Raw genomic sequence first — 26,010 nt, 5'->3', positions numbered from 1 at the left:
GGAGGGATCGCTTTGCAGCTGGTCTTGCAGGTGATACTTTGGGCTGAAGGAGAGTAACCCTGGTTTAGAAGGTTTGTCGTCTATTAACGGCTTTTGCGTTGAAAGCCCGAGTTTGCCTCCCTGTTGCATGGACTCGGGAAGTGCTGCAGGGCTCAGCCACGGGGTCCCTGCCCGGAAGGCACGAGCAGTACAGGACTTGTGGCTCGCAGCTCCTCAGCGTGCAGCTCCTGCGGGGCCCGGGGCGGTAAGGTGAGCCTGGTGCCCCGACATCCAAGGGAGGTCCCCTCCTGCGACCGGGGAACCGGAGAGCTGTAACGTGAACTCGGCGGCTGGCTGGGGCTGCGCAGACAGTTCAGGAGTGTAAAGGCACCCCGTGGCACTCTCCAGGAAGGCTGTATTTACCGGATCAAAGCAGCGCTGCTTCCTTTCCCAGGGCATTCATTTAGTCCTCAGAACTAGGTCCAGTGTTGGATCCAGCTCATCACCGAGACAAACAGAGGGCAAGGTGTCTATTAGGTGCAAAGGGGCTATTACTGCAAGTGCCCTACAAACTCCTGACAAAAGCAGGCTGAAAAATTGTTATTAACATTTTAAAGTTGCAGTTGAGCCATCAAAAAGGGGGATGGCTGGCGAGTTTTCCTTCTGTGTGTTTGCAGCTAATAAGAGCTGCAGTCAGCTTTTAAAGAATAGCTAGTGTTTCATCTCCTGGGGTATAATTACATCTTTTTAAGTGGCTTACACAGAAAGCAGAATCATTCCCAATTAAGCGATGGGCTGCTGATTTCTGGCACTTGGAGAATTTATTAGCAAAGAGTGCTGCTCTGGCGGTACATCAGTTCCTTTGCAGAGCACTGCACGAGCAGGCAGAGATCGATCGTGTTCTTCCTCACGCTGCTGCCCAGGGCCAGCTGCAGCCTCTGTGGCCCTGGGGACACAGTGGCCTTGGGAATGGACAAGGGCACAACCAGGCTGTGACCTGTAGGGATCGCTCCCTGCTAAGGGTAAGAGGAGGCTGTGCTGGAGCCATCTCTTGGCTCCTCTGCTGGGACTGCTGCTGACGGTGCCCACCCTTGTGGTTGCATGTCACAAGGGCCCTGGCAGACAGATTGAGCTTTGCAGCTTGTTTTGCCTGCATGGGGGGATTTTCACCAGGAACAGGCTCCCTGAAACACTGCTGAGAGGAAGAGACTTTGTAGCCCACTGGCACCAGCAGCTTACCTTGCAGCTGCCTTAAAAGCTCAAAGCACGTTGAAGTACCCGAGGTAGGGACCACTCCAGCACCTGGGAGCATGCAGAGGGTGAGCAGAGCTGGCTGGCTGCCCGCAGACAGGCACACCCCAAAGATTAAAATCTAAGCAAGGTTTCAGCTCCCCTTTCCTTATTAAGTAGCTTGTAATTGCTTTCATTCACATGACGAGGAGCTTCAGAGGCAGCGTCTTCAGCGTGCTGGCGGGCACCGTGCCTTTCCTGCCTGCAGTGACTCCGTGACAAAGGCTGTCCCCGTCCAGCTCTGTAGCGAAGCTGCTCGTGTGGTTTCCTGGAGGTGGACATAGCCTGCCTGGGATTTTCAGGACCACGGGGTCTTGTTGGTGCTCTGTGCCTTTGAAAATCAGGGCTTGCTTAGGATGGATTTAGCTAGCAGCTCCATTTGAAGCATGTGGTCTCAGGATGCGGTGTACTAACGGGGCTTTGGTCGAACGTTTATTTTTTGTGCTGGGGTGCTCACGTTGGATGGCTTGTCAGCAGGAATTTAGGCATCATAACACCCATTTTTATGGGTCACCTGCTGTCTGGGATATCCCAGAGGTCAGTGTCTGAAAGCTGAACGCCAGTTGCTATCACCCAGCACAAAGGCTGAGGGACTTGCGTTGGCTGTATCCTACTAAAAACTTGAGGCTAAGATGTGCTGTAAATCACAGATTTCATATATCAGGAATTGTATCTAGCCTGTAGCTGTTGTGTATTCGTATTACCCAGGATGGCCAGCCAGTTTCCTGCATCCTGATGCTACTCGTAGGGAAGAGTTGGAGAGAGAAGCAGGAGGAGGGGAGGCCTGGAGACCCCTCTGCCTTGTGAAGTGCTCTGCAGAAGTTAGGAGGTCATCAGCTGTCGTAACCAAGCCAAATTCATCCCTGCTCCTGCTGGCATCAGCCCCGTGCAGCTGGTGGAGAGGGAAACCCAGCTCATCAGCAGAGGTGCTCCGGTTCTCCCGGTGCTATCACGCAGGTGATCGGCCTCGCCTCCTCCCGCGTACCCAGCGTGCAGCTCCACCTGCGCTGCATACCTGAGACCTGCTATCGCGGAGAGGGGAGAGGCAATTTGGGTTTGATTGCCTGGAAGGCGATCAGGTCCTGACTCATAAAGGGCTCATGAGAACCTGGGGAGAGACGAATTTAAAAACTGGCTGAGGGGCCAGCGCCTCGCCTCTCCCCACTGTAGGACCACGGCATCAGTTTTCTCTGCTGTTACGCCCCATGCTGGAAACATCCCATCCCATGAAGAGCCTCGGTAAGGTGCCAGCCTGTCCGGGTCCTGGACGTGGGTAGATTCAGCAGGAGGGAAGGACGAGTTTGGGAAACAGGGAGATAAGAGATGAAGAGGTGGTTGCAGGGCTGAGCAGCGTGCTGGCCGTGAGCGCGGGGCGAGAGCCAGGAGCGAGGTGGAAGGTTTTCAAGAGCAGAGCTGAAAGGTCCACGCTTGCCTCTCTGCTGGCCTGGCATCCTGCGCTGGGTGTGGGGCTCGGGAAGGCAGATAGGGAAGATCCAAATTTCCACGTTGTCCCAGCCCTGCTCTCAGTGCAGGATGTCACCACAGGCACTAACGAGGGCACGAGCAGGCCACCGTGGAGTATTTCTGCAAAGCCCTGCCCTGATGTGCTGCTTCCAGCCAGCACCTGGGAGGGGAATGAAGCTCCTGGGACAGGATAAAGCCTCTCCTCTTGCTTAAGAGCAGAAGGAGGCAGGGAGATGCATCTCTCGGAGGACTAGAGCAGAAGCCAGCTGCGTGGAGTCAGGTATGTCCTTAGGACCCCTTGGGAAGGCATACCCTGAATTCAAAGCTTGGACTGTGGGCAGAGCATCTGGGGGATTTGAATAGGAGAAAATGACTCTCAGGGGCTCTCACGTTGTTTTTCTGGCTGGGGTTGGGGTAAAGGAGACGTTTGGAGTACTTTCAGGAGGCTGGAGATGGCAGCTGCTTTGCCTTGGGAACTTGGGCTGGCAGTGACGAACCTGATACAGCTCTGGTTAGACCTGCACATTTCTTTTTATTTTTTTCCAAAATTCGCAACACTGAACCCTTTCAAAAACGCATGCAAGCTTCACTAAGTTTTTGTTCCCAAGGAAAAAAAGTCAAAATCTGAAACAAAAGGCAAATTTAAGCCTTCTGGAATGAAACCTTTTTACTTTGTTTTGAAATAATATAGCTTTTTCTGCATTTTTTTTACTTTAATCTTGTTTGAAATATGTATAGCAGTGTGGCGTGAAACTAAATTCCTTGGCTGTCATGATCTAGTCTGAATTCTGCTTGCTGAAAGCTGTGTCCTCGTGTCAAACCAGAACAACCTTTTTCTATTCTGGAAACAACTGGTGATTAAAAAAACTTCCATCTTTTGCCCATTCCCAGTGATGCCTGGGAAGTGAGTAAGCCCACAACCTACTAATTTCCCATTCCTCTAATATTGCAACACTACATTTAAAGAAATAATAAAGCAGATGACAGAAAGGAGGAGGAGAAGAATAACCCCTCCTTACGAGCCGGCAGGGGGGTGCGATTCAGGCCCCTAAAAGCCACCTTTGTGCAGGACACGGACCCGCACCAGGAGCCGAGATGAGCGATGTCCCCGCAGATTTTGGGAGGCGTTTCCCTCCCTGGCAGAGCCGCTGGCTCTGCTTGCTGATGTCGGCCACGTCAGCTCCTCTCGACAAAGAGGCAGGTGTTTTCTCCGGGCTGCATGAGGTGCTGAGCAGCATGCTAGGCCTCTTCTTTTATCCTCTTTATTAAATAGACTCAGATGGCACCTGGGGACTTGATTTTCTTTCCCTTGTGCTAAGGCAGTTGGGAGTTAACCCCTCTTACAACAGCCAGGCACTCGCTGAATGGCTCAGGTCTCTTTTCTTCCTTAGAGAGCAAACCTGTGATTTATTTTTTTTTCAGCTTTTTCCACTCTGCAGGTTGCAATTCCAGTGGATACACCTTTATCACTGGAGGACCAGGCATCCTGGCTGTAGCCTTTCCACACTTATTTTCAGTAAAGGCTTGTTCTTGTAGGTCGTCCGCAGGACCCTGAGGATTTTGAGGACTGGAAAATGAGAACTCCTGTAGGCATCTACCCCAGGAAACCAAATCACTTTGATTCGGTTACCTCCCATTAAACCAGCTGGGCTTTTTTGAAGCTATTTCTTCAAAAATTCAGTAGCTGGTTTGACGCAGACCATGAGGGGTCTTTTGCAGTGAGATGCATTTGATCACTGCATCTGGGGTTTGTTCCTAAAGGCAGTTATGAAGGAAGGTGTTTAATATCCCCTGTGTCCGGCATCACTGGGATTTGGGCTGACTGCGACAGCTCTTAAAGGCTCCTCTGGCTGTCTTTGTTTCCAGCTAAGGGGTTTCTCACAGAGTCTTGTGCTTTTGCAAATAAAGCACTTCCATCCCCTTTTGTTTTAAGGCAAAGTGTAGAGAAATTGGCAGCTTTTACCCATTTTTTCTGCAATATATTTATTTTTGGTGGAAAAAAAAAGAAAAGAAACAGATCACTCCAAATACTATTCTTAACACTTTCTAGATGAACACAAGTCTTGGTGTTTTTGTACCACCTGAAACATCCATTCAGGGCTGTGTGTGCAGAACCGTCGTTGTGCAGTGACTCCTGAATCCAGAGAGAGAAAAAGTATGTGCAGTAGACAAAGTATAATGTATTTAGGCTTAACTACAGATTGAGCTACAGGAGGGATTGAGCATATATATATATATATATATATATATATATATATATTCCTGGACTCAACCTCTGCGTACCGCACACGCTGCAATGTGTGTATCCCACAGACATTACAATGACCTAGGTTGAAGGTAGGTGGCGTTTGAATTTGGACCCAGGTGTGCTCTGCATGGGTGGCACGCACACATTGCTCTGTGAGTCCCAGGTCTTTGAAAATAGATGAAATCTAAATTGTTTTAGCTTAGAAGCCTGTAAGAAGGTATGGGAGGAACTTGAGCTCTCTCTCTCATGCTACCTAGAAATTTTTCCTAGACTGAGAGGTAGGTCATGGCACTCACGTACCCTTGTTTAAGCGCTGCCTGTAGCAATGCCCAGCTGTCCCTGCTGAGGAAGGAGTCACTTCAACGGGCAGGTTGAGGCACCATGGTCAGTCGGTTGTGTTTTTTTTATTGCTTGTTTGATGTCTCTCTAGTAGCTGATGCTTACAAGCTCACGGTGTTTTTCTCAGATCACAGGCCAAACGGTAGTTGGTCTGAGAACCTGCTGTGTGAAAGCAGGGACGCTGTCACAGCACCAAGGAGTCAGGACGTGGAGCTCCTGGATCTGCTGCGTGGCCAGGACTCGCCCCTCAGGGATGTGGTTTGCACCACTGAGATGTGACCTTGACACCAGGCAGGTGATGCACCCCAGCTCAGGGCTTTCTCGCAGAGCCTTATGCTTCTGCAAGTAGAAGCACTTACATCGTCATTTTGTTTTAAGGTAAAAAATCTGGTGAAATTGGCACATATTTACCAATCTATTTTTTTTCTCCAAAAACATTTACTCTTCTGCAGCTGCTTTCAGAGGAGAATCACCTCTCAGAGCTGGCATTTTTCGAGCCACTCAGATATTTATCTCAAGGATCCCAGGGCATTTTGCAAACGTTAAGCCTGAGGCAGCTCTGTAAGGTTGTTCGGGGGATTTACGTTAAGGGATCCATCTCTCCAAGTGCAGCCATCTCGCAGCAAACCAGGCAATGCTTAACGGAGCCCGCAATAACTGTTTGGATCAGGAAATGAAGAACGATTAGTGCTCATTTGCATAGCGATGGCACCCAAGGGTGCCAATTAGGATCGAGGGCCTATTGCACTGATGGCGTGCAGGCGCTTAATAGGAGGCTCTGAAGGGCTCCCGCTGGACTTCTACAAGAAAACCTTCCATGTACAAATCATGAAAGGAATGTGGATTTTTTATTGGAATGATGTTTTTGTCTCAAATTTCATATTTGTAGTGAATGTCTAAGAGGAAGAATCTATTCCTGAACTGCTCTGGTGGCTAAAACAGTGTGACTGGCTGCGTGTCCTCTTAGAATAGTCCCACAGCAGAAGCTTTTTGTGTTAGGTAACAAATCCGCAGAGGACAAAAAGGTGTGTGCGGGCCTGCAGAGTTACTTCCTCACTACAAGGCAAGAGGGAAGTGATGGGTTTAGTTTAAGGCAGAAGTGGTTTTGGTCTCCGTGAGAGGTAGAGATCTCCACGTTCTGTATGCATCGTGGCATAGATTTTACTGCTGTGTGTTTGGAAACAGGTGATTACAAAGTGTGGAAATCAGTGTGGATAAGTCTTACAAAAAAAAATAAAAATAAAAAGGGATTCTGCAGTGGTGGGGGGAGAGAGAAGTGTGGGACAGCAAAGGGCAGGGAGGGTTGGTGGCTGTGAGAAAGGTTACAAACTCTTCAGCTCTACCTGCTTGTCTTTCATCCAGTGCCTCAAAATCTGAGACCTGCCTGTTGGCGAGTGGAGGTTTTCAGGGGAAGGTCACCTTTGCATGTCAGGAAGAGGCCACGAGTTGTTTTTGTTGTGTTTCTCTGCTGTGCTGTGTGCTTCTCTGTGGGGCCACGAGCCTGGAAGCTCCCGTGCATGCAGAGTGCTTTGTGTTAGCAGTGGGATGCTATAGACACAGGGCTTGGAGTGCCCGAAATATAGAGGGATGATATTGCCGTGATTTCTAGCCTGAAGCATCATTTTTGGGTCATGGCTAGTCTGAAGCGCCTTCTTCCCTTTTATCTCCCATTTTGCCACCAGGGCCAGGTGCTGGGCTAATGTTCAAGGTGTGTTGGTAATGGGGGCAGGAAACAGCATGTCTCTGGCATCTTGTGTAGAGGAAGGGGTTTCTTCTGGGGCTTTTGGAGAAGCTGCCCTGAAAAGACAGCTGCAGTGGTGTATAGCTGTAAATTAGGCTCTCAGCCAGCTCCAGAGATCCGCAGGTATCCCTCGGTGCTGCCAGAAGACAATCTTTGTTGTTTGCTTCCAAACTTACAGGCCATGCTCCCAGCTTCTGAGTGACTCTCACGAGGTGGAACGGTGCTTTTGGATCCTAACCACCTGCTGAGTTCGGATCTCCAAGCTTCAGTCAAGCGGCAGGTGATAGTCCTGTTCTCCAGGTGGGAAGCAGAGCTGTTGGGATCAGCTGCAGTCTGTGCCAGAACCAGGCAAATAGGTTTGTTTCCACAGCAATAGAGGAAATTGTTGTAGCCCGTGGCTGAAGCTGTAATCGATTCCCAAATAAGCTGTGCCAATAAAAATACTTTTTACCCTTGTAACTTAGCCGCTGTCTGTGGCGGAGGTTCCAATAGCAGAAAAGCACATTTGTGAAAAAACACATCCCTTGGTGACATTTTGATAAGGGAGATTTCTGCAGTGCTCCGTGTTGGCTTGTCACTGCCTTTCAAGGGAATAATGATGGGTAAATGTGAACACTTGAAGACACCCCTCCAAATCTAGAGCTGATGTCTTTAAGAATTACCGCGCTGCAGATTCACAAAAAATTGAATATAAAGTCAAAAATGCTTTGAAACGTGTTGAGGTCCTACAGTGCATGTGTTGAAGCCTAAACTCGAATTTTGTCAGAGAGGGGAAGCTGTGTAATTTCTAAGCAGTCCTTGAAGCAGTGAGAACCACTTTTTCCCAGGAGTCTTGTGTCAGCCCCCTGGAGTCCAACATCCCCTTGCTAATCCTCTCTGGCCCCACAGATCCTGTGCTCCTTTCTGCAGAGCCCTGTGGCTGGAGCAGACGCACTGGGATGCGGTCCCACTGTCGCCTCGTGTGGCTGGGGAAGCTGCGCCTCCTGTTTCGTGTTCTAACCACCAGCCACTGGAATATCAAAGCAAGGAGAAATGATATGAGCTTGCTTTTGAGAAATGCTTTTCCTGGTACTAGTTTGCTGATCTGTTTTTTTTGGTTTAGGTTAGCAGGCCACATCTCTCTCTTTTTCCTGTTTCTTCAGCACAGCTACTATCTCGGCATCTGTAGACATCAGTTTATTTGCCGGGTGCCAGCAAGCATTAAAAGAAGAAAATGAGCTTTTCCTTTCTCATGTAGGGAATGTTGAGTTATTCTCACTGCAGGATCCATGGTATAACCTGCATTAATTTATCTTTTAATGTTCTTGTCACTGAGCAGGCACTGAGTAGACATGTAAGGTCTGCATTGCATCAGCACAAAGGTTTACGAAGCTCACTGTCCCAACTCCAGCAGGAGCCTACAGCAGGTGATTAAAAAATGTGGGCAAGAAATAGGGTACTTGAGTTGCTCTTCTCTTGCTGCATCCTCTTAGCTTGTGGTGATCTTGTTTAGTCTGCGTTGCCTTGATCCTCAGGTGACAGGTAAAAATATCCACCTAGCAGCCTTCACAAACCAAAGAAAAGCGCGTTAAAGGAAGCAGAGAACTGACTCCTCTCCAGCTCTCACAGAAGGACCTTTGCACCCCTCTATGCCCATCACAGAAGCTTTGCTGAAAGCATCACTCTGGACAACTTCGTTACGGCGTTTGTGACGAGGGCAGAATCCTTGGTGTGGGACAGGGGGACAGCCAGGCTCTAACCTCCTCAAGTTTGTCCGTCAGTCCGTAGAGAGCTCCCGGTCGGTCCCAGCTGCTGGGACAGCTGGGCTGCTGCTGCCATTGCATGAATCATCGGTGGAAAAAGCAGGCTGGCAGAACAAGTTGCCAGTCCCCCAAAGCTAAGCTGGGTGATCACCACTGACATGTTCCAACTCCTGTTTGTCAAGCCAGAAATATCAGTGGAGTACAGCGGCGTTTGCTGCGGTCCCTCCCAGGATGATGTGAGCCGGGAAGAGGGAACGCAGTGCCAGAGGAAAAGGCTTGGCCGACCTGTAGTTTCTGGCACGTATATTTACACACATACTGAGTGCCACCCTTCGTGGCTTCCCTTCCTTTCTGGGTGTATTTGTTAAGTTAGGGGAGCTGTGTGAGTAAGAAGCAAAGCTTCTGTTTAAGCAACAAACGGAGACGATGTCTCTTGCAGGGCTGGTCCCAAGCGGAGCTGTGGTGCACCTCCGTGAGCTTCATCCCGCACTCTGCATCTCCCGAGAGTCTTTCCTACGTGCTCCTAAACCACTGCTTGTTTGTTTAGTAGGCCTGTGTGCTGGGGGGCTGATCGCCTCTCAGTTGTGCTGCTAGATAGGTACCGGCTTTCCAGCTTCCAAATACCTCCATTATATTACAGCACGTAGCCTATATCTACTACTGAATCAGGGCCATATCAAGCTCTTGGGATAGCTCTTTTCCACTGCTTCTCATCCTCCACCTCCTTCAGCCTTTATCTTGTCCTGGAATAGGAAAGAATTTAATACCTGGAAGAGGGCACCAGGGACGTAGGAGCACCTCTGACCTGCAGTCAGCAGGGTAGCTGTGCTCTGGACATCACTTGGACACAGTAGGTAATGAAGCCACTTTCTACGTGGCTTCTCTATGTGCAGGTCCAAGATACTGACTTCTTTTTAATCCAGAGTTGCCAGATTACAGGTCCTTCAGCTGTGCTCCTACAGACTACAGCAGTGCCTCCCACCTTCGGTGGAAAGATACCCAAGTATTGAGAGGCTCTTTGTGGATATCTAAGGCAGCACTACAGTTTACGTTTCTCTTTAAATAGCAGGGACAATTAAATTTGTGTGGGAAGGGGGATCTGGGAAGGATAAGAAAAGAGGTGGGCTGTCAGCTCACGGTAGAAGCTGAATTAATGTTTGGGAGTGTTTGCGAAAGGGAGAGGGAGCCTAGGGGTAATTGCAGAGGGCTTGTTCACGATCCGAGCACAAACTGGCTGAGGAGTGGATATGCAGGGAGCTGAGGTAGATCCTTGACTGAGACAAGGCAGCGGAGGAGACTTTGCCAAGAAGCAACGCTGTGAGATCAGCGCTCGGCATTCTGTATGGGCGTGTGGCTTTGCAGCAGTGTTGCAGAGACAAGCCCACCGGCAGATAATAACAACCTAATTTTAGATTCGCAGGCTCCCAAATAGGGTTGGGCACTTCTCTTAATGATTAGTATAGTCGCTTAAGAATCCGGGTTCAGCAGATAGTTTTGGCAAGGAAAGAATGGAGGAAAGGGTTTTAAAGGTTGGAAGTTGCCCTTGACTTTCTCCTTTGAAACAAGGGCTTATGCAGCTTAACACAAAATAATTTGAAGGGTGGGAAAAAAAAAGAAAAAAAACATTTATGGTTTAAAAAACAAAACAAAACAAAAAAAGTAATCAGATGCTGAATTAACATGGGTACTCAAACCCAGTGGATCAATTTTGGGGGTTTCTGTTTTCTTTTGTTCCTTGTTTTTTTCCAATTAAATATATATATATATATATATATATATATATATATACACACTGGTTTGGCAGTATCTGAAACAACCAATATATTTCCTGATTTTTATTTTGTGGTTGTTTTTATTCAACTGCAGCACTAAGCAACAAGTGCTCTGCCAATTTGCTATTTCAGAGCATCTCCAAGATTGTATGTCCAGGAGTTTCTCCTTGCTGCTTTACAGTGGTCACCTCCAGGAGGGACTCAGTAGCCATCAGAAGCAAGAGCTAACTCTCGCTTCAGAGGCGGACAGTAAGACATTCCCTCTGCTCTGTTTCCTGGGGAAATACGGATCATCTCTGTCAACTGAAATTTGTCAAGTGTCCTTATATTCTACTCCTGTTTGATGAAAATGCCAAGGCTCACCCAAGCAGCCTCAGCTTCTCTGAATTATAGAGACTCCAGAAGATCTGTCCCACCTTGGTGGATTTGGGCACCTTTGGTGAGGTCTCCTCCACTGCTGTCCTTCCACAGTTGGAAGGATGCATCTGTCACGGCCAATCTGTAGATTTACTGGTATGGAGAATACACCCACTGGATTTTTTCCATCCTTGATGCTGAAGGTGCATGGCATGGGAAGAAATTGCGGCTCTCTGGTATATGTGCCATGATCTCCCCACCCTTCAGGCTCTATGGCTGTGGCACTGCTGTGATACTCCCTCTTCTGCATGGCTTAAAAGCTGTTTTTTGACAGAACTACTAATCTGTTTTTCTCCTTTTCATTTCTTCCAGGGACCTGTGGTCTTCAAACAGTAACTGACAGGGGAAGGCACTTGTGAGAACCATGATGTCCTTGGGTGTCAACAAAGGTAATTCCTTTCCCCATCTCAGGCTGTTGGGAATCTGTCCTCTGCTGTATTAATGATACACTCCTAATGTCATCTTATCAAAGAAGTGTTGAAAATTCTCACAGAGGCTACCAGTTGCTGTGTTTTGACCCAGCAACATGCCCATAGGACTCACAGGACAGATGCTCATAGGACCTTTAGATGTGAACAGGTGGAATGATGCTTCCAAATCCATAGGTAACCTGAAACAGTAGTCTGGAGAAGAGTGGAAGTGCCTTGTTCATTTCCACAAAGCAGTAGACTTCATCTGCAGTTTCAGTGCGAAGAAAAGCAGCCCTTCCTTTTCCAGGTGCTCTGCTTCTTGCAGAGTGTTACTGCTGGTCCCCCAGACTGCACCCTGATGTAGATATGGCCCGGTATATCAGTGTCTTTGCTGCTGCTAATTCCACGTGAGAAAGGACATTCTTTTCATTGGTATGGCTGTTTTCCTCAATGGCAATCTGATGCATGTGTTTGTCCAAACAAATCCACCACCATACCCCTACTACATAACCTAGCCTTGAAGCACGTAATCTTGTGTCAAAGATTAAACAACTTACTGCACGTTGACTGCTCAGTGATAACTATCTCTGGGCAGCCTTTTAGCCCACGATGAGTACAAGATACTGAGACTTAGTGACCCTCCTTTCCTGGTAGCTAAATTGAATTATTTCATGTTTGTCACCGGCTAAGAGTGTGCAGACAGGCGGTTTCCTTGGCTTGGCTGATAAGAAGTTAGCTGTAAAGCTGCAATAACTTGCTGGTATCTCTAACACCCTGAGCTGTATTGGTCCGTGTCCTATGAGGAGAGCAGGCCCGACCTTTTCATCTCTTAGCAGCCATTTCCAAAATAGCAAAAGATGGAAGATAAACAGAAATACACAGAAAAGGAGATTTCTTTATCTGGTCTTCATCTTAAAAACAGCTATTTTCTTCAGAAGAAAATGCTAGATGGGGAATTTACCAGTTAAAATATCTTTGTTATTGTTTTTTTCCTCTTTTTTTTTTTTTTAATATCCAAAGGATGTGTCTCCTCCAACTCTGACAGGACACCAGAGAAAGTTGGGTGTTTGCATTTTATGGCTTATCCCCCAGCTCTTGGCTCAGCATCATGCTTCAGACATATCCTCTCCCACAAACCAAAAAAGCCTTATGCTAGAGCTGATCTGATGGGAAATGCCAGAGGAAATGCATTGCTTTGTAAATATGTGATTAGACCACCCACTGAATGTCTTTGGTCTTCATGAAAGAAACTGACTCATTAATGTTAAACAGTCCCCAGAAAGGAGTGAAAAAACTATGAATCTCTGCAGAGGAGGTGGTACATCAGGGGAGCTGGAGTAAATTGATCCTGAAGTCAGGATGATAGCTGGTTTCCATCTTTCATCAGAAGTAGCAAAAGACTCGTTCAGTGTTTGCACCTCTGGCTGATGGGGGACCTGTGCTCCCTGCTGTCTGAGATTTACCCATCGTTCACCTGCTGACACTGAAATCTTCTCAACAACCCTTCTCTCTCCTTCCTTTCCCTCTGCCTCTCCTAGGACGTGTGATTACACCTACGGATGAAGACCGTAGAAGGATCATTAAGCAGATGAAGGTTCGCACCACCCTGAAGGGAGACAAGAGCTGGATCCACCACCAGAACTCAGACTCTGAGGACGAAAAGAAGAGCAGCCCGCTGTAAGTGTGGCCACCGAGGAATGCTCCTCTTCTTCCTTTCCCTCATCAGCCTCCCTCAAGAACTCTATTTTCCAACCTATAGGAAAAGCACACATTATGCTAGCTTGTTGTGGGGTTCCCATGATGCCAGGGAATGGCACTGCCCAGGGAAGCAGTCCTTCTGTTTCATTTTGATAAATGAAGACTGAGGAGAAACACTGAGAAATGGCCTTTGGTGTGGGAGCTGTGAATCCAGCAGCACAGGCAGATTTGAAGTCTCAGGAGAACTCCAAAGGCTTTTTGAAGCCAGATTGTGTTTCACCATCTCCAGAGTGACAAAGGAAGAGGCAGACCTTGATGGGAGGGAGTTTGTGAGTGGTGTAAAACAGCCAGGTCTGCATCTCCCCCTGCAGCTCACAGGCTGTGAGATGGAGCCACCCCTGCACCAGGAATGCCTACGATCTGCACCAGGGTCTCTTTTTAGTCAGAAACAAAATCAAGCCCAAACTAGTTTTCTCTTAGCAGCAATCTCAGAAAACATCACTGCCTCCTTCAAGAAGGAAGATCAGCAACAGCAGGAGTTAATTATGTGACTGTTTCCTCTTTACTCAGGTCTGCACGGGCTGGTGGGGGATCCCCAGCTTCAGCACCTATTGCTCCCCAGAGTGACAGGTAATTTGGGGGACCCATCCTGTTGTTTGCTTTCTTTCTGTTATCCCATGGAGTCAGTGCATGCTGTCACTGGTTCTTCCTACTCCTATCCACTCACTTCCATAATTGTTGAGAAATATAGGTCCTGTTGAAAAATACAGAGCCTGTTCAGTGCAGTGTCTTATGAACTGTCACCTCATACAGAGCACAGCTCAGCTTCTGCAAAGTCCAGACGGATGGTGGAGAGATGTGTGACCAGATGGATCTGTATCTTTAGTGCAGAGGAATGGGTGCTTTCGAGGACACGATCCCAAGGATCACTGGTGCACATCAGCTCCTGTGCTGGTGCAACACCTGTGTGCTCTAAGCCCAGAGGCTCCTCAGATCAAAAGCCATTCCGTATTGCAGTTGGTTTTGCTTCAGGCACAGACCATGAGGGCTTTTCAGGAACTTAGGAGCTGGTAGGATCTCCATCCTACAGTGCAAAACTGTTGAAATGGGCTTATTTATATATAAAAGCTCTTTGCTACCTGCAGTACCATTGCTGGGAGAGCATTGCCCTCTCCCGTGAGCAAATTCCTGCTTCCTCTCCCTTTTGTTGTGCCTGCAGGTGGCAATCAAAGGTCAGTGCTCAGGGAACTGCTAGGCAATGGGGCTGAGATGGGCTACAGCCTGCTGGTGCCTGCTCTGAGGACACTGCAGAACCAAGAGCTTGGTGCTGTGTTCAGCACTCATCAGCCTCCAGCTTCTCCATCCAGAGAGCTCCAGAGCTAAACTAAGCCTGCAGTGGGTTTGTATTTCTGCGCCTGAAGGCAACAGGACAAATTTGAGCCTGGCAGCCACTTTGGGCATGTGGTGTTGGGCAGTGTAAACCTGCCCTCCTGCTGAGCTCTGACCTGAGGACTGACCCTGCTTGGAGCAGGAGGGTTAGACCAACCAGAGACCTGCTGAGCTTCCTTGCCACCGTGTTATCCTGTGATCCTAAGTGCACCTGGACAGGCAAGAAAAGAGGGGTTGGCATCTGGGCAGGGATGTAGCGAGCCTGTCTGTGCCATGTTTGGACCTTGAGGCTCATCCTGGTCCCTACTTTGGTCTCAAGAAGACTTCAAGCCAGCTTGAAGCAAGTTCCAGGGATGTTTCCTCCTGCCCTGTTGCAAGGGGCCAGGTCCCCATCTGCTGGTATCCCTTTCTTTTACCTACAGGGGAGCTCTGCTGCACTCCTCTTCTGAAGACAGACACTCAGAGAAGTTAGTGTGAAGCTGAAGTTTTCCTGTGGTAAAACAGCCAGAATCCGTACTATGCCTAATTTCCCTTCTCTTACCACATCAATCTGAGGACTTCATTTTGAGCCAGAAAACTGTCAGCATGGCTAATTTTGATTGGCGAATTCTAAAATTCATTTTTCTTACAACACTCTTTCACAGAGCTTGTTCTGAAGGTAATTCATTTTTAAAGAATCCTCCCACGGTCAAATTGGTGCAGTAGCTGAGGCAGGCAGTGCCCAACTCAAAGCCCCTTTGGCTGGATTTTTGGCTTGATAGCCATGTGGACATTTCTCTTTAATACTGGTGCTGTTGCTGTTGCTTTTCCACGTTTCTTAATTCACTGATGTCTGTTCTTTGCACAGGCCTCCCGTCTCCAAGCCTCAATCCGGTTACCTCATCAGGTTGGTATACAGGGTGGCAAGAAGCACGTAGGCTGGAGGGGAAGGAGATCTAGATCAGGAGCAGTAAACATGAAAAATATCGTGTTCTCTTGGTTTATTCTGCCAGTTAGGAACACTGTAATGCTCAGGGAGTTCCTTGATGAAGAGATAGTCCTGGGTGTTTTGTTCACAGGTAGTTTGGTGATGTTAACAGAAAATCTGATCTCTGTGCGATGCACTGATCGCACATGGGAAGATGATCATGCTGCAAAAATGTTCCACCATCCTCGTTCTCAGGACAGCGCTGTCGATGGGGCTCACGTGCTTCAGCTTCCTCTGACATGTAGTTTGTTTGAGGAGACCCTAATGCCGCCCTTACCCTAAAAAGGTCGGCAAGCCCTGTGGTGCCATTCCCAGGCTGTTCTCAAGTGAAAACTGATTTTACTGTAAAGCCAGGGAGTACATAGATGGGACTCTCCCAAGGAAGCACCTTCTAATTTTGACTGTCCTGAGCCAGCACATTGCTCCTGAGAGGACATGCAGGTGCTGTTAGGCTGAAGAGTGGCTGCATGCCCCCTCATCTGAGCTCCAAACTCTGCCTTGCAAAACAAATTTAGCATGTCTCTTTTCTCCCCAGGGGAGTGTTCACAAGAACCATCGATAAGACTCCTTCTGTGCCTAATTCTTCATCTTCCAAGGAAGCCCAGAAAAGGTATGTAGGTCTTCGAGTTCTTCATGGAAATGAGCTTTTAAATATTGTTTATGTTTTTAGTGACCCTTTTACTTTGGCAGGTGCTTGTGGGCTTCCAATGAGCTCCTTTGCTAATTAAATGAACAGTGATTAAGTCTGAAGTCAGGGCCTTTTATTTCAGAGCTCTACTCAGCAGACATGGAAAAAAGACGACTTCAAACTCTGTATTTCCCCCACCAAAGCATGGGATGGCAGTTGACCATGAAAATTTTTATGGATTTAGGTTTAATTTGGCAAATAGGCTTGACTGGGGATAAATTGCAAGGAATCCTTGCAGCTCTGTAACACTTCATTTTGGTATTTTTAAGGTGTGTTTTTGAAACCTGTCTTGTGAGAGACATTTACATTTAAGTGCAGTAAGATCTAAGCCTGGCTCTGATCTAGACAGGTGTTTGTTGCACTTCAGATGAAACTTTTTTGAACCCCCCTTTTTTCCCCTGTTTTGATTCAGCTGGGGAGAAGAATGATGCCACGAGGTCTTTCCTCCTCCCTGGCTGATCCTAGGATGAAGTGGCATCATCCCACAGAGGGCCATACTGGCTCTGACAACTCACAGTGGCCCTGGGGAACCAAAGTGTACTTCAAATCCTAGTCCAAGGCTGTGGAAAGAATGCTGCTCCTCAATTAAAAGGCATTCCCCGAGTTCACTGAGTGGATCTTTAAGATCACTCTTTTCTGTTGTTGTGTGGAGCTCATCTGGGGACAGGGTGGCGGAGGATGAGTGTTCAGGAGGCTCGTGTTAACAGGTGTGATTTGTGCCATCTGCAGCACTGCCATGAAGGGAGCCAGCTCATGCCGTTCTTCTTCTGGCTACAGGATGACAACTGAGGATTACAAGAAGCTGTGAGTGTACAAAGGGGAGCTGTGCTTTCAGCCCATGCACGGGCTCAACAGCACCTGAGCTTCAGTGATGAAGCCACCTGCACGTGGGTGCCCAGCCAGGCATGCCTTCGTTAGCTGAGTACTGCAGAGCTGTCTCTAGAAACTGAAGCATTCCTCAGTGCAACCTCCAGGCCTATGTGGGCTGTAAGGTGTTCCTTGACCTGGTAACGGCCTTTGTAAGGAGCGAATTTTACGACTTCATAGTAATTAAGGCAGAAAACTGGAGGACGTAGCCTGGAGACTTGGTTTGCAGCATTGCTGGCCTTTATGAAACCATAGCAGAACAGCCCTCCTGACATTTCCTACACAGTTTTTCATGTCAGAGACTTTGTCTGTACCCTGAAATGCAGCTGAGCATTTATTATCAGCCTGCTTCTAGGCTTAAAACCCCTACACTAATAAAACAAAATCCTGTGAAGACGTGTACCCCAATGCACATGGAAAGTACAAGTGTCTTCCCACTCCTATGCAACACATCCAGGGTCAGAACCCTTTTCCACATACCCAGCCCTCAGATTTGCCTTGGGTTTTGTTTGTGCTGCCTCTGCAACAATATACAGAGGCAGTTCCCTTACTCTTTCTCCCCTTCTCTTCCTTTTTCAGAGCTCCCTATAATGTTAAACAAAAATCAGTGGACTTGGATGAGGAGGATGTGCCTTTTAGTCCAGATGAACATAAAAAGAGGTATGCCTTCCAGGTAACCACCTTTTTCTTGCAAGGGGCAGTGACAAGTGGACTTACTTCAGTTTAACTGTTCTTTACTGGCAGGGTCAGTTTGATGATGATTATAGCTGAGCCATTAGGGCTGATTGCAATGAAATAATAAGAAGCAGATATTTCTACATGGAGCGCATCAATGCCCACAGGCGACTGCACTCCCAACAAAATATAATTAAAAGCCTGACATGATTCAACCTGACAGCATACCCCAATTAATTTGGCAGCTGGAAATGGGTTGTGGAATCTGTCAGCTGCATAGTGTCTATGTGAAGAGAGAGAGACGTACAAATAGCCTGGCAGTAAAGGAAGGAGTCCTCCTTCCACAGCCTACACGTGTATCTTTTGAGACTGGACCACCTGAGGACTTGCATCGAAGTCCAGATCTAGACGGGTCTCCAGGTTTAGATGGGTTGCTTTCAGTCTTGTTTCTAAAGATGCTTTTTCTCAGATACAAGACTTTTACAAATGAAAGCTGGTAATCTGACCAGCGGAGATAAACCAGTGAAAGTCCTTTAGTTTTGAACTTTCCCTGTGGTATGTTTGGTGCTACTGATGTTTGCGTAGACACGAGCAGTCTATGGAGCATATCAGCCACAAAACCTGTATCCCATTTTTTGCCCCCAGAGTATGCAGTGTTGAAACAGTTCGGGTCTTGAGATGGGGAATGCCCTCTGCCCTCCTGGAAGAGAAGGATTTTTATTGCCTGATGCTTTACATCCGTGAGAAAGTGCTGTGGCTCAGTATGAAGAGAAAAATTGATATTAGTGGAAAAAGATCAGACATTGTTCCCCGTCTTGCCCCTAGCTAGATTTCAGGAGCTTTCCAGAGCCATGGGAGCTCTGTCAGGTTTAGCACAAGTCTCCACTGGTTTATTCACCTATCGTTTTTTCAAGGCTACACCCGGCAGCTACTAAGAGCATGGGCAGAATGTGACCCCTTCATTCTCTTCCCTTTCAGGACAGAGGCAGCCAACAGTGTCCTGAGACGCACTGCCAGCAGGGAACGTGCTTACGTGCTCTCAGCGGCCAAGAAAAGCAACGGGTGAGTTTTCCTCATGTGAGTATGGGGCAGGAGACAGTGAAGAGGCTGCTGGTGGTGCTCTGACTCGAGCGGTGGCCTGATCCAAAGACTCACTAGAGAAGATGTGTACCTCTCCAGTAAATGAAGAAAACTTAGCTGCTGTCTCTCTCCAAGTGTCAAGGATATCTGCTGGTTACTGCAGAATTGGGGAAGTCTTCTAGGAATCTTGAGACATCTCCTCTATTGAGAGGGATGAAATTTCAGCAGGAGAAAAACTGTGATAGTCCCTAATTCCCTGGGACCCAAAATTAAGACCCAATTTTTCAGAGTCAGTTTTTAATGTTGGTCTCTCTAGTTTCATTGCAGGAACTACTTGGAAGGTAGGGGGAAATCAGAACAAATATAAACCATTGTTAGAAATTGCATCCAATTTGGATCATTTTTTTGGGACAGATTTTGCCTTTACGTTGTGTTTGAATGATAGTTAGATTTACAAGATCCTGATATTAGTTTCGGCTTCAAAATAATTCTGTAGGGGAAGACAACAAAACCAAAACGAAAAACCTAGCTAACATGTGGGTGTGCAACAACAACATGAAGGATGTGTGGGAGCTGCTGGTGTTCAAGGCTCTGTTGTCCATTTCTTTCCTGGGAGGAAAAAAAAAAAAAAAAAAAACAGATTAAGACAGTCTCAGGTCTTCCAGGAACCATGGTAGTGACTTTTTTTGTAGCTTGCTTTCACTGTAAATCCTTTTCCTCCTGACCTAACTCAGGGCGACACAAATAGGCACCAAGAGGTTGGTAGTGGGGGAGGGAGCAGGGAGGGGATGTGCCAGCAGCATTTGGCTGTGCCCAGAGTGAGAGGCTTGCTTGGGTAGGATTTGTAAGGGCATTAAAGGAGTTTGCACTGGCTGCCAATTCTTCTGGTGCACCAAGTATTGTGCAGTGGGGGGCAGGCTTGCATGCAAGAAGAAAGGAAAGTGGGAAGGTGTAAAATCAGAGAGGCCCTTTTGGGGAGCTTCTACTTCATGTTTTATAACTTTTTGCTCTGTAATTTGCACAGGTTTAGCACGCTCCCTCATGGTCAGCTCTGCCCAAATGGTGCAATAGGGCCCCTTAATGCTTTGCACCATATGGGTCAAGCTGCTTCTGCCCAAAGCCTGTCTTTAATTCCAAACTTGTAACTCTTGCCTTTGTGCTTCCCTTACAGCAGCCCGACACAAGAATTCCCACCCTTGTTTGCCAAGAGGTAGGTCACTGACCTTGCTCTGAAAATGCTGCTGGGGCTGCACGTCTGTGTTCTGTGCCAGGGTTGCTGTTAAATGCTGGGATGGGAGATTCCAAGGTGTTTCAAAGTAGAGGGGGGACAGTTCCCATGGAAGGGGTTAAAAAATGCTGGCTTTTGAGAGCTCACACTGTCATGAGCTTTAGGAATACATGATGATGCTTTAGGTTATGGGCAACCTGAAGTGAGGAGGGATTGTATGGACTCATTCACTGCCTTCCTTCTTCCAGGAAGGCTGGTTCCAAGCAGCAGTGCCAACATTCTTCAGGCATTTAACTTCTAAAGCACTTGGTACCATAGGGAAATGATGTCTAGGTCATTTACTGGAACTGAAGCATCAGCTGATGCTATTTGTAAAGGAACTGCGACAGAAAATTGCCACTGATTTTGGCTGAAGTTCTTACTTCATTCAGCCAGTTGAGATACTCACCAGTAACAGCACATGGAGCACAAAGAACAGGAAAAATGTGCCTCCAAGAGAAACAGAGGGAAAATATAGATTAAGGGAAAGCAAAAGTAAACTGCCTGGATTAGCTAGCGGTGAGAAATGGGAAATGATGTGATATTTATTTTTTTCCTCCCTCCTTCTGAAAGAATTGAGATAGAAGAAGAAGGACAGCAGAGGAGGAGTTCAGCTGTGTCTGGTTCATGCAAGTTTTCGCCAGATGACAACAGGTATGGGTCTCATTCTGGAGTAGTGTGTTGACTGTCTGATTTTTAGGGCACGCTGACTTTCCTTTTAGCTGGAAGGTAGCAGGCTGAACACAGCTAGGGATGGAGGTTTTTCAGCAGACTTTTCATGAAACCCTGGTTGCCTCTGTCTTGCATAAAAAACAATCCAAAATGAAAAAAAAAATGAAACCAATTAATTCAGTGAAGCAAATGGGCAGACACAGGGATATATACAGGGTAGTATAAGGTATCCAGCTGACAGACCTGGAGAGTGGCAGACAGCATTTAACTACAGGCCAGCTATAGTGTGAGTTACGTGATGTAAACTTGCCACTAAGCCCCTCTCCTGATCGTGCTCCACAGCCCCATCACTTCTGTCTTCACGAGGTGCTTGTATGCCACAGGAATGAGCCTGGCAGTGGTTCTGTAGAGACAACACACAGGAAGAGTCAGAGCAGGTTTAGATGAGCTCACCCTACCCATCAAGCAGCCACCAGATAGTAATGATTTTCTTGTACTAGCAGACTTGGCTGCATGAACTGACCCCATCACCTAGACATGAAGTACTCAATATCTCATTATTTCTAGTCCCCTGAGCCAGCTCTCTGCTTTTGTTAGACTTTAGATTTAATTATTCTGCCTTGATAGCAACAGATAGGTGTGACCTGGGAGGTTTGAGAGGTTCATTATCTTTAAATTGATCTTTGCTTTGACAGTAAATGTTAGTCTCATTCTGAGCCCACAGCCCCTTCCTCAAGCTCCCGTGAAGCCCAAGTGTACGTGGCGCCACGGCAGACAGGCTAGAGAGTTCCTGCTGTGGTGTGAGGAACCTGGGGACACGCTGTCCCTGGTGTGAAGGAGCAGAGATGACATCCTCTCCCAGTCCACACTGGTCAGGAACTGCTGATGTGTGGTGTGGGACTGACACTGATGCAGAGATAGCAGTGTTAGTACTGGGAGGGAAAAATCTTCCTGTTTTCAAGCAGATTCATTTAATTTGGGATTCAGCTCTCTCTTCCCACTATGAGGTGTGGCTTGAAGCCAGGCAGCAGCAATATTAGCTTCTCTGCCACTCTGGTCCTTTGTGGACCCAGCAGGGGCACCAATAGATGAGGCCTTTCAGGCTGAAATGCTTTGTTTTCAGAATGAAGGAGCTGCCTCATGAATTTTGGTGCAATTTTGTGCCATTGTGGAACAGGTTTGAAGCAGGGCTGTGATGCCCTTTCACTCCCTCACAGGTTATACACATACAGAGAGTGAGCGCAATTTTGTAAATGCACTGAGCCTTAATCTGTACATTTGGGCAGGTTGTTTTTTAGCACAAGCTCAAATGTTGGGGATAGAAACAGCCCCAGCTGTGTTAGATTGGAAAAAAAACAGTTCCTAATGACAGAGCATTTCAGGAGAAAGGCAGATATTAGTTGCAGCAGTGCTTAGGGCCAGCTGAGTCCTTATGCAGCAGGGTTTGGCCTCTCACTGCCCAGAAAGCAGACATGAGAGCTGTGGGACAGCAAGCAGGATGACACCTAAAAGATCTTCCGTCTTTAATGCTTTGTTACTTTTGTTGTTTTGTTAGTACCAATGGGCTAAGGAAAACCACAGCTGGGTCTTCCTGGAATGAGCCAAAGACAACAGCAGCATCTCCCACCAGGTGAGTGTTACAGCACGGCCGGTGTGCCTTGGACATCTGCTGCTGTGTCAGCACACGTGTAGCACGTGACAGAGACTTCTGTCAGCAGCCCTCTAGGAGGTGAAGTGAATCAAATTCGTCGGCCTTGTACGCAGAAGACTTTTAAAACAGCTGTCTGCATTTAAGAAGGTTTTCTGTCTGAAATCCATGTTGCGCCTTGAAAGGCTCTGACAGCATATTGATGAAAGTGCTCAAAACCTGAGAGGAGGAGACCTGCTGAACTCTCGCTAAATCTGCAGCGGAATCATTTTCAGTTGCTTTCCACTTTGTCTGTTCGAATTCATGACTACGGTATAAAAAATGCTGAAATGTTTTTCCACAGCATTGCAAATTGCTTTGGTCACTGACCTTGTTATTTTATTTTTCTTCCCTGATTATCGTTGGCAGACTGTAGATATTCATGGCAATAGACAGTGTTTTTAATTTCAGAGTTCTTTCTGATAAGACTACTACTTAAGTGAACGTACTGAAAGTGGTGATGTTTGCTTTCAATTTTATTTACTTTCAGAAAGAACATTTCAGTGCAGGAAAATTTTGGCAAGCTGCAACAGGGAGCTGGTTTGCTCAAGAATGACAGCTTTTTCTTTACCATCTCTTGCAGCACTGAAACAGGCAGCAAGAGCCAAACAACCACATCCTGGAGTGAAACTTCCGAGAAAATGTCCACCTATACTGAAATCAGGTAGGTCTGCTGGCTCTGCATCTTCCCAGAGCTTCACTAATGACAGGTAGGGAGTTGCTGCACTGGAGAGTTTGGCTCTGCTTGGTAGTATTTTCCCAAGTACACATAATCTGGATGCAGTGCAGTCATGGAACAGTAAGTATGGTAGCAGGGGGACTCTAAGGAAGCAGCACTTCACAAAAGTATTAACAATCTAGGAGGAAATATACCCAGATGAAAGCTTATGAGCCTCCCACAGCTCAAACATCACCCAGTTCTTTCTGATGAGAATATGAGTCTAAAATTGACAGACCTTTCTATCTCCTAAACTGAACAGGCTTTCATTTTAATCTAATCCCTGCACCATCCTTATCACACTTCCAACAAGCTCCTTGTCATGGAGTTCCTGTCCCTCACGTTCTGTCCCGACATCTCCCTACCTAATTGTTCTTGCTGTTTTGCTTGCAGAAATGGTGAAAGCAGACAGTCTTCTAATGGGAAATCCTCATTGGAAACTGTGTCACAGCATGGGGACGGGTAAGAATTTGAGAAAAGGCATAGATCAGCCTAACGTTCAGCAGCACAGATCAGCCTGCCTTCTGCTTTTCACTCAGAAATGGTATATACCTGCTAGTGACCTCAAACAGATGGGATCTCTCCAGTCATGGTCCTGGGCTGCTCTCCAAGAGCATCATCTGCTGGCTAGGCTGCAACTCATCCGTTTTTTCCTATTCCTCCTCCGCTTCTCCCAGAGAGGAAAGGATTCTCCTCTCTGGCTCAGTCCCTAAAGAATCTACCTCACATGTTTGTCACCACTCCGGTTGTCCTCACACTGCTATCCCCTGGGGAGTTTCTTCCACCTGCACGGGGTGTGTTGAACATGAGTCACTGGTGGTGGCTTCTAACACTGGTTCTGGTCCTCTGCCCTTTGCAGAAAGTATGCAGGGGTGGCTGAACAATGGGAAAGCGTGAAAAGCTCTGTTATAAGGAAGAAAACCTAAGAAGGAACTGGAAGGCATGGGTACAGATGGTTAACACATCAAGGAGCAGAGCTCTGACACTGTAGCTGCACATAGATCCACACAGCAGGGCATTTATTCTGATTATCTTCAGTGGCAAGGTGGCTGAGGAGGGGACTTCCAAGGGAGAAGCAGTGACAGATGAACCCAGCCTAGCTGTAGGCAGAAAGTGTCACACAGCAGGCGTGCCACACGCTGGCTGCTGCTGGCTGGTCTACATTCAGGTGTGCTTTGGGCCGAAGACAGTGTCCTCTGCGTGTCATTTGTGTGCCCCATTTTCTTTGAAAATGGGGAAGAGTGAGAGAGATTTCCGAAATATATCCCATATTAGCAGGGCTGGTTTTGTTCTCGGTGTTGCCACACTGGATTTTTGGCAGTGCTGAGACTGAAGCAGAGACACTTGTCCCTCTGGGCTTACCTTTCACTGTTGTGCTCAAGCAGCTGTAGAGAGCTTGGATTTACCAAATGAGTTTTTGCAGGATACACAGTTAATTGCATCTCACTTTCCACCTCTATCAGCGAAGATAAAGCTAGAAATGTTCCCAAATTAATATCTCAGGCTGAAGCAAAGTCTAGAGCGCTTGAGAAAAGGTAGAGGCTGGGATACTGCCATGGTCATTGAGCTGAGGCCCATAAATATGTCCTTGTGTGTCACTGCAGGGACAGCCTGAGTACAACGCACTCTTTGTGCTTAGGGTTGTTTGCGTCACATAGCTGCTCCTAATTGTGAGCCAGTCTCCCAGAGAAATTAGAGAATGCCTCATTACTTAAGCCACCTAAACTGGAGAGGAAATAACTGGCAGGGAAGGAGATGGATGCACGGCTTGATGGGTCTAGGGAGCAAGTGGTGGGTGTAGTTGGGCACGAAGAGGTCCAGCTGGTAGGCCTGCAGGAAGACCTCTTTTGCTTGGGAGCAGACAGACAGCAACCGTTCGAGGGTTCTTAAGCTTTCCTGAGCAAAGGGGTCATCAGTTCCTCACTGCGCAGAGCAGCACATCTCTCTGAGTACCCCATGAACTGCAATCAGGCCTGCAGCACCTAAAAGGTTGCTCCCTATACCGATATATTGGGCTAACCCCATTTTGGGCTCATCCTAACTAAATGTTAGTAGATTTGTACAGGTCTTATCTTACTGGCATTTTTCTTTGTCTAGTGACAAACCTCTTAAGGAAAAGTCTGAGCCATTGGCATGGGATGAGTCCAGAGCAGCCGTGGTTTCCACAAATGGAAGGTAAGGTTACCATGAAATTCCTTTACTGACTTGAGCATCGTGCAAATAACAACTGCTCCTCTTGAGCTATCTGGAAACTCTAAATGAATATTTATTGATGGAAAAGTACAGTTCAGTCAGTGCTTTGCAGAACTGCAGCACTTTATCTAAAATTTAGTTTAAGAGGGGAGGAACAAAAAAAAGAAAACCTTGCTCTCTTTTACATGAGATTGTATGATATTGTTCCAGTTTTTTTCTTTGCTTTCTATAAGACAAGGAAAATACCACTTTTGCGGGTCGCTTCTGCATTTTCTGGATATATTCCCAAATGTAAACCAATTCCAGATTTTTAAAATTTTTTTTACTTTTATACAGTATAGAGAGCTTCATGCTCAATACATCTCTAGGCCTTTAGCCTTCACCTATCTACTTTTGCAACAAGAGACACCTTAAAAAAGAAAAAGGGAGGAGGAGGTGGAACAGAGGAAAAAAATCCACTTCCTTTAAAGTGTCTGGCAAGCCAAAAGGTTCAGTGACTTAGGAAAATTTGTGTCCTGACTCCAAGGTATTGTGGAAAGTAGTTAAAAATCCCCTAACCACAGGCATGGCTGAGCTACTTGTTGTCTCCAAATGCCCAAATGAAGTCCACCCTCACTGCTCTCTGATTGCCTTTTATGTGTATGGGAGTCTTCTGTCCCCAGCCCTCCAGGACCTATCCTGGACAGGATCCTGCCCCCTCTCACGAG

At 47.2% G+C, this 26,010-nt stretch overlaps 1 protein-coding gene across 4 annotated transcripts in view; it reads left to right on the top strand.

The window, feature by feature from the left end:
- ZNF185 (zinc finger protein 185 with LIM domain) overlaps positions 1-26,010 on the top strand; it is a 47,309-nt gene that overhangs the window by 3,571 nt on the left and 17,728 nt on the right. For all 4 annotated transcript variants that reach the window (XM_040572120.1, XM_040572118.1, XM_040572119.1 and 1 more), the window contains exons 2-15: positions 11,305-11,381; positions 12,941-13,079; positions 13,671-13,730; positions 15,337-15,375; positions 15,992-16,066; positions 16,874-16,948; positions 17,591-17,671; positions 18,665-18,748; positions 19,938-19,976; positions 20,607-20,687; positions 22,261-22,335; positions 22,976-23,056; positions 23,504-23,572; positions 25,208-25,285. In XM_040572120.1, the coding sequence (XP_040428054.1) occupies positions 11,357-11,381; positions 12,941-13,079; positions 13,671-13,730; positions 15,337-15,375; positions 15,992-16,066; positions 16,874-16,948; positions 17,591-17,671; positions 18,665-18,748; positions 19,938-19,976; positions 20,607-20,687; positions 22,261-22,335; positions 22,976-23,056; positions 23,504-23,572; positions 25,208-25,285 (1,001 nt within the window). In that variant the 5' untranslated portion in view covers positions 11,305-11,356. The remainder of the gene's footprint in view (positions 1-11,304; positions 11,382-12,940; positions 13,080-13,670; positions 13,731-15,336; positions 15,376-15,991; positions 16,067-16,873; positions 16,949-17,590; positions 17,672-18,664; positions 18,749-19,937; positions 19,977-20,606; positions 20,688-22,260; positions 22,336-22,975; positions 23,057-23,503; positions 23,573-25,207; positions 25,286-26,010) is intronic.

Source organism: Cygnus olor, chromosome 13 (genome assembly GCF_009769625.2).
Source record: "Cygnus olor isolate bCygOlo1 chromosome 13, bCygOlo1.pri.v2, whole genome shotgun sequence".
In the NCBI taxonomy this organism is placed as follows: Eukaryota; Metazoa; Chordata; class Aves; order Anseriformes; family Anatidae; genus Cygnus; species Cygnus olor.
Note: the sequence above shows the minus strand (reverse complement) of the source record. Positions and strands in the feature narration are given on the sequence as shown.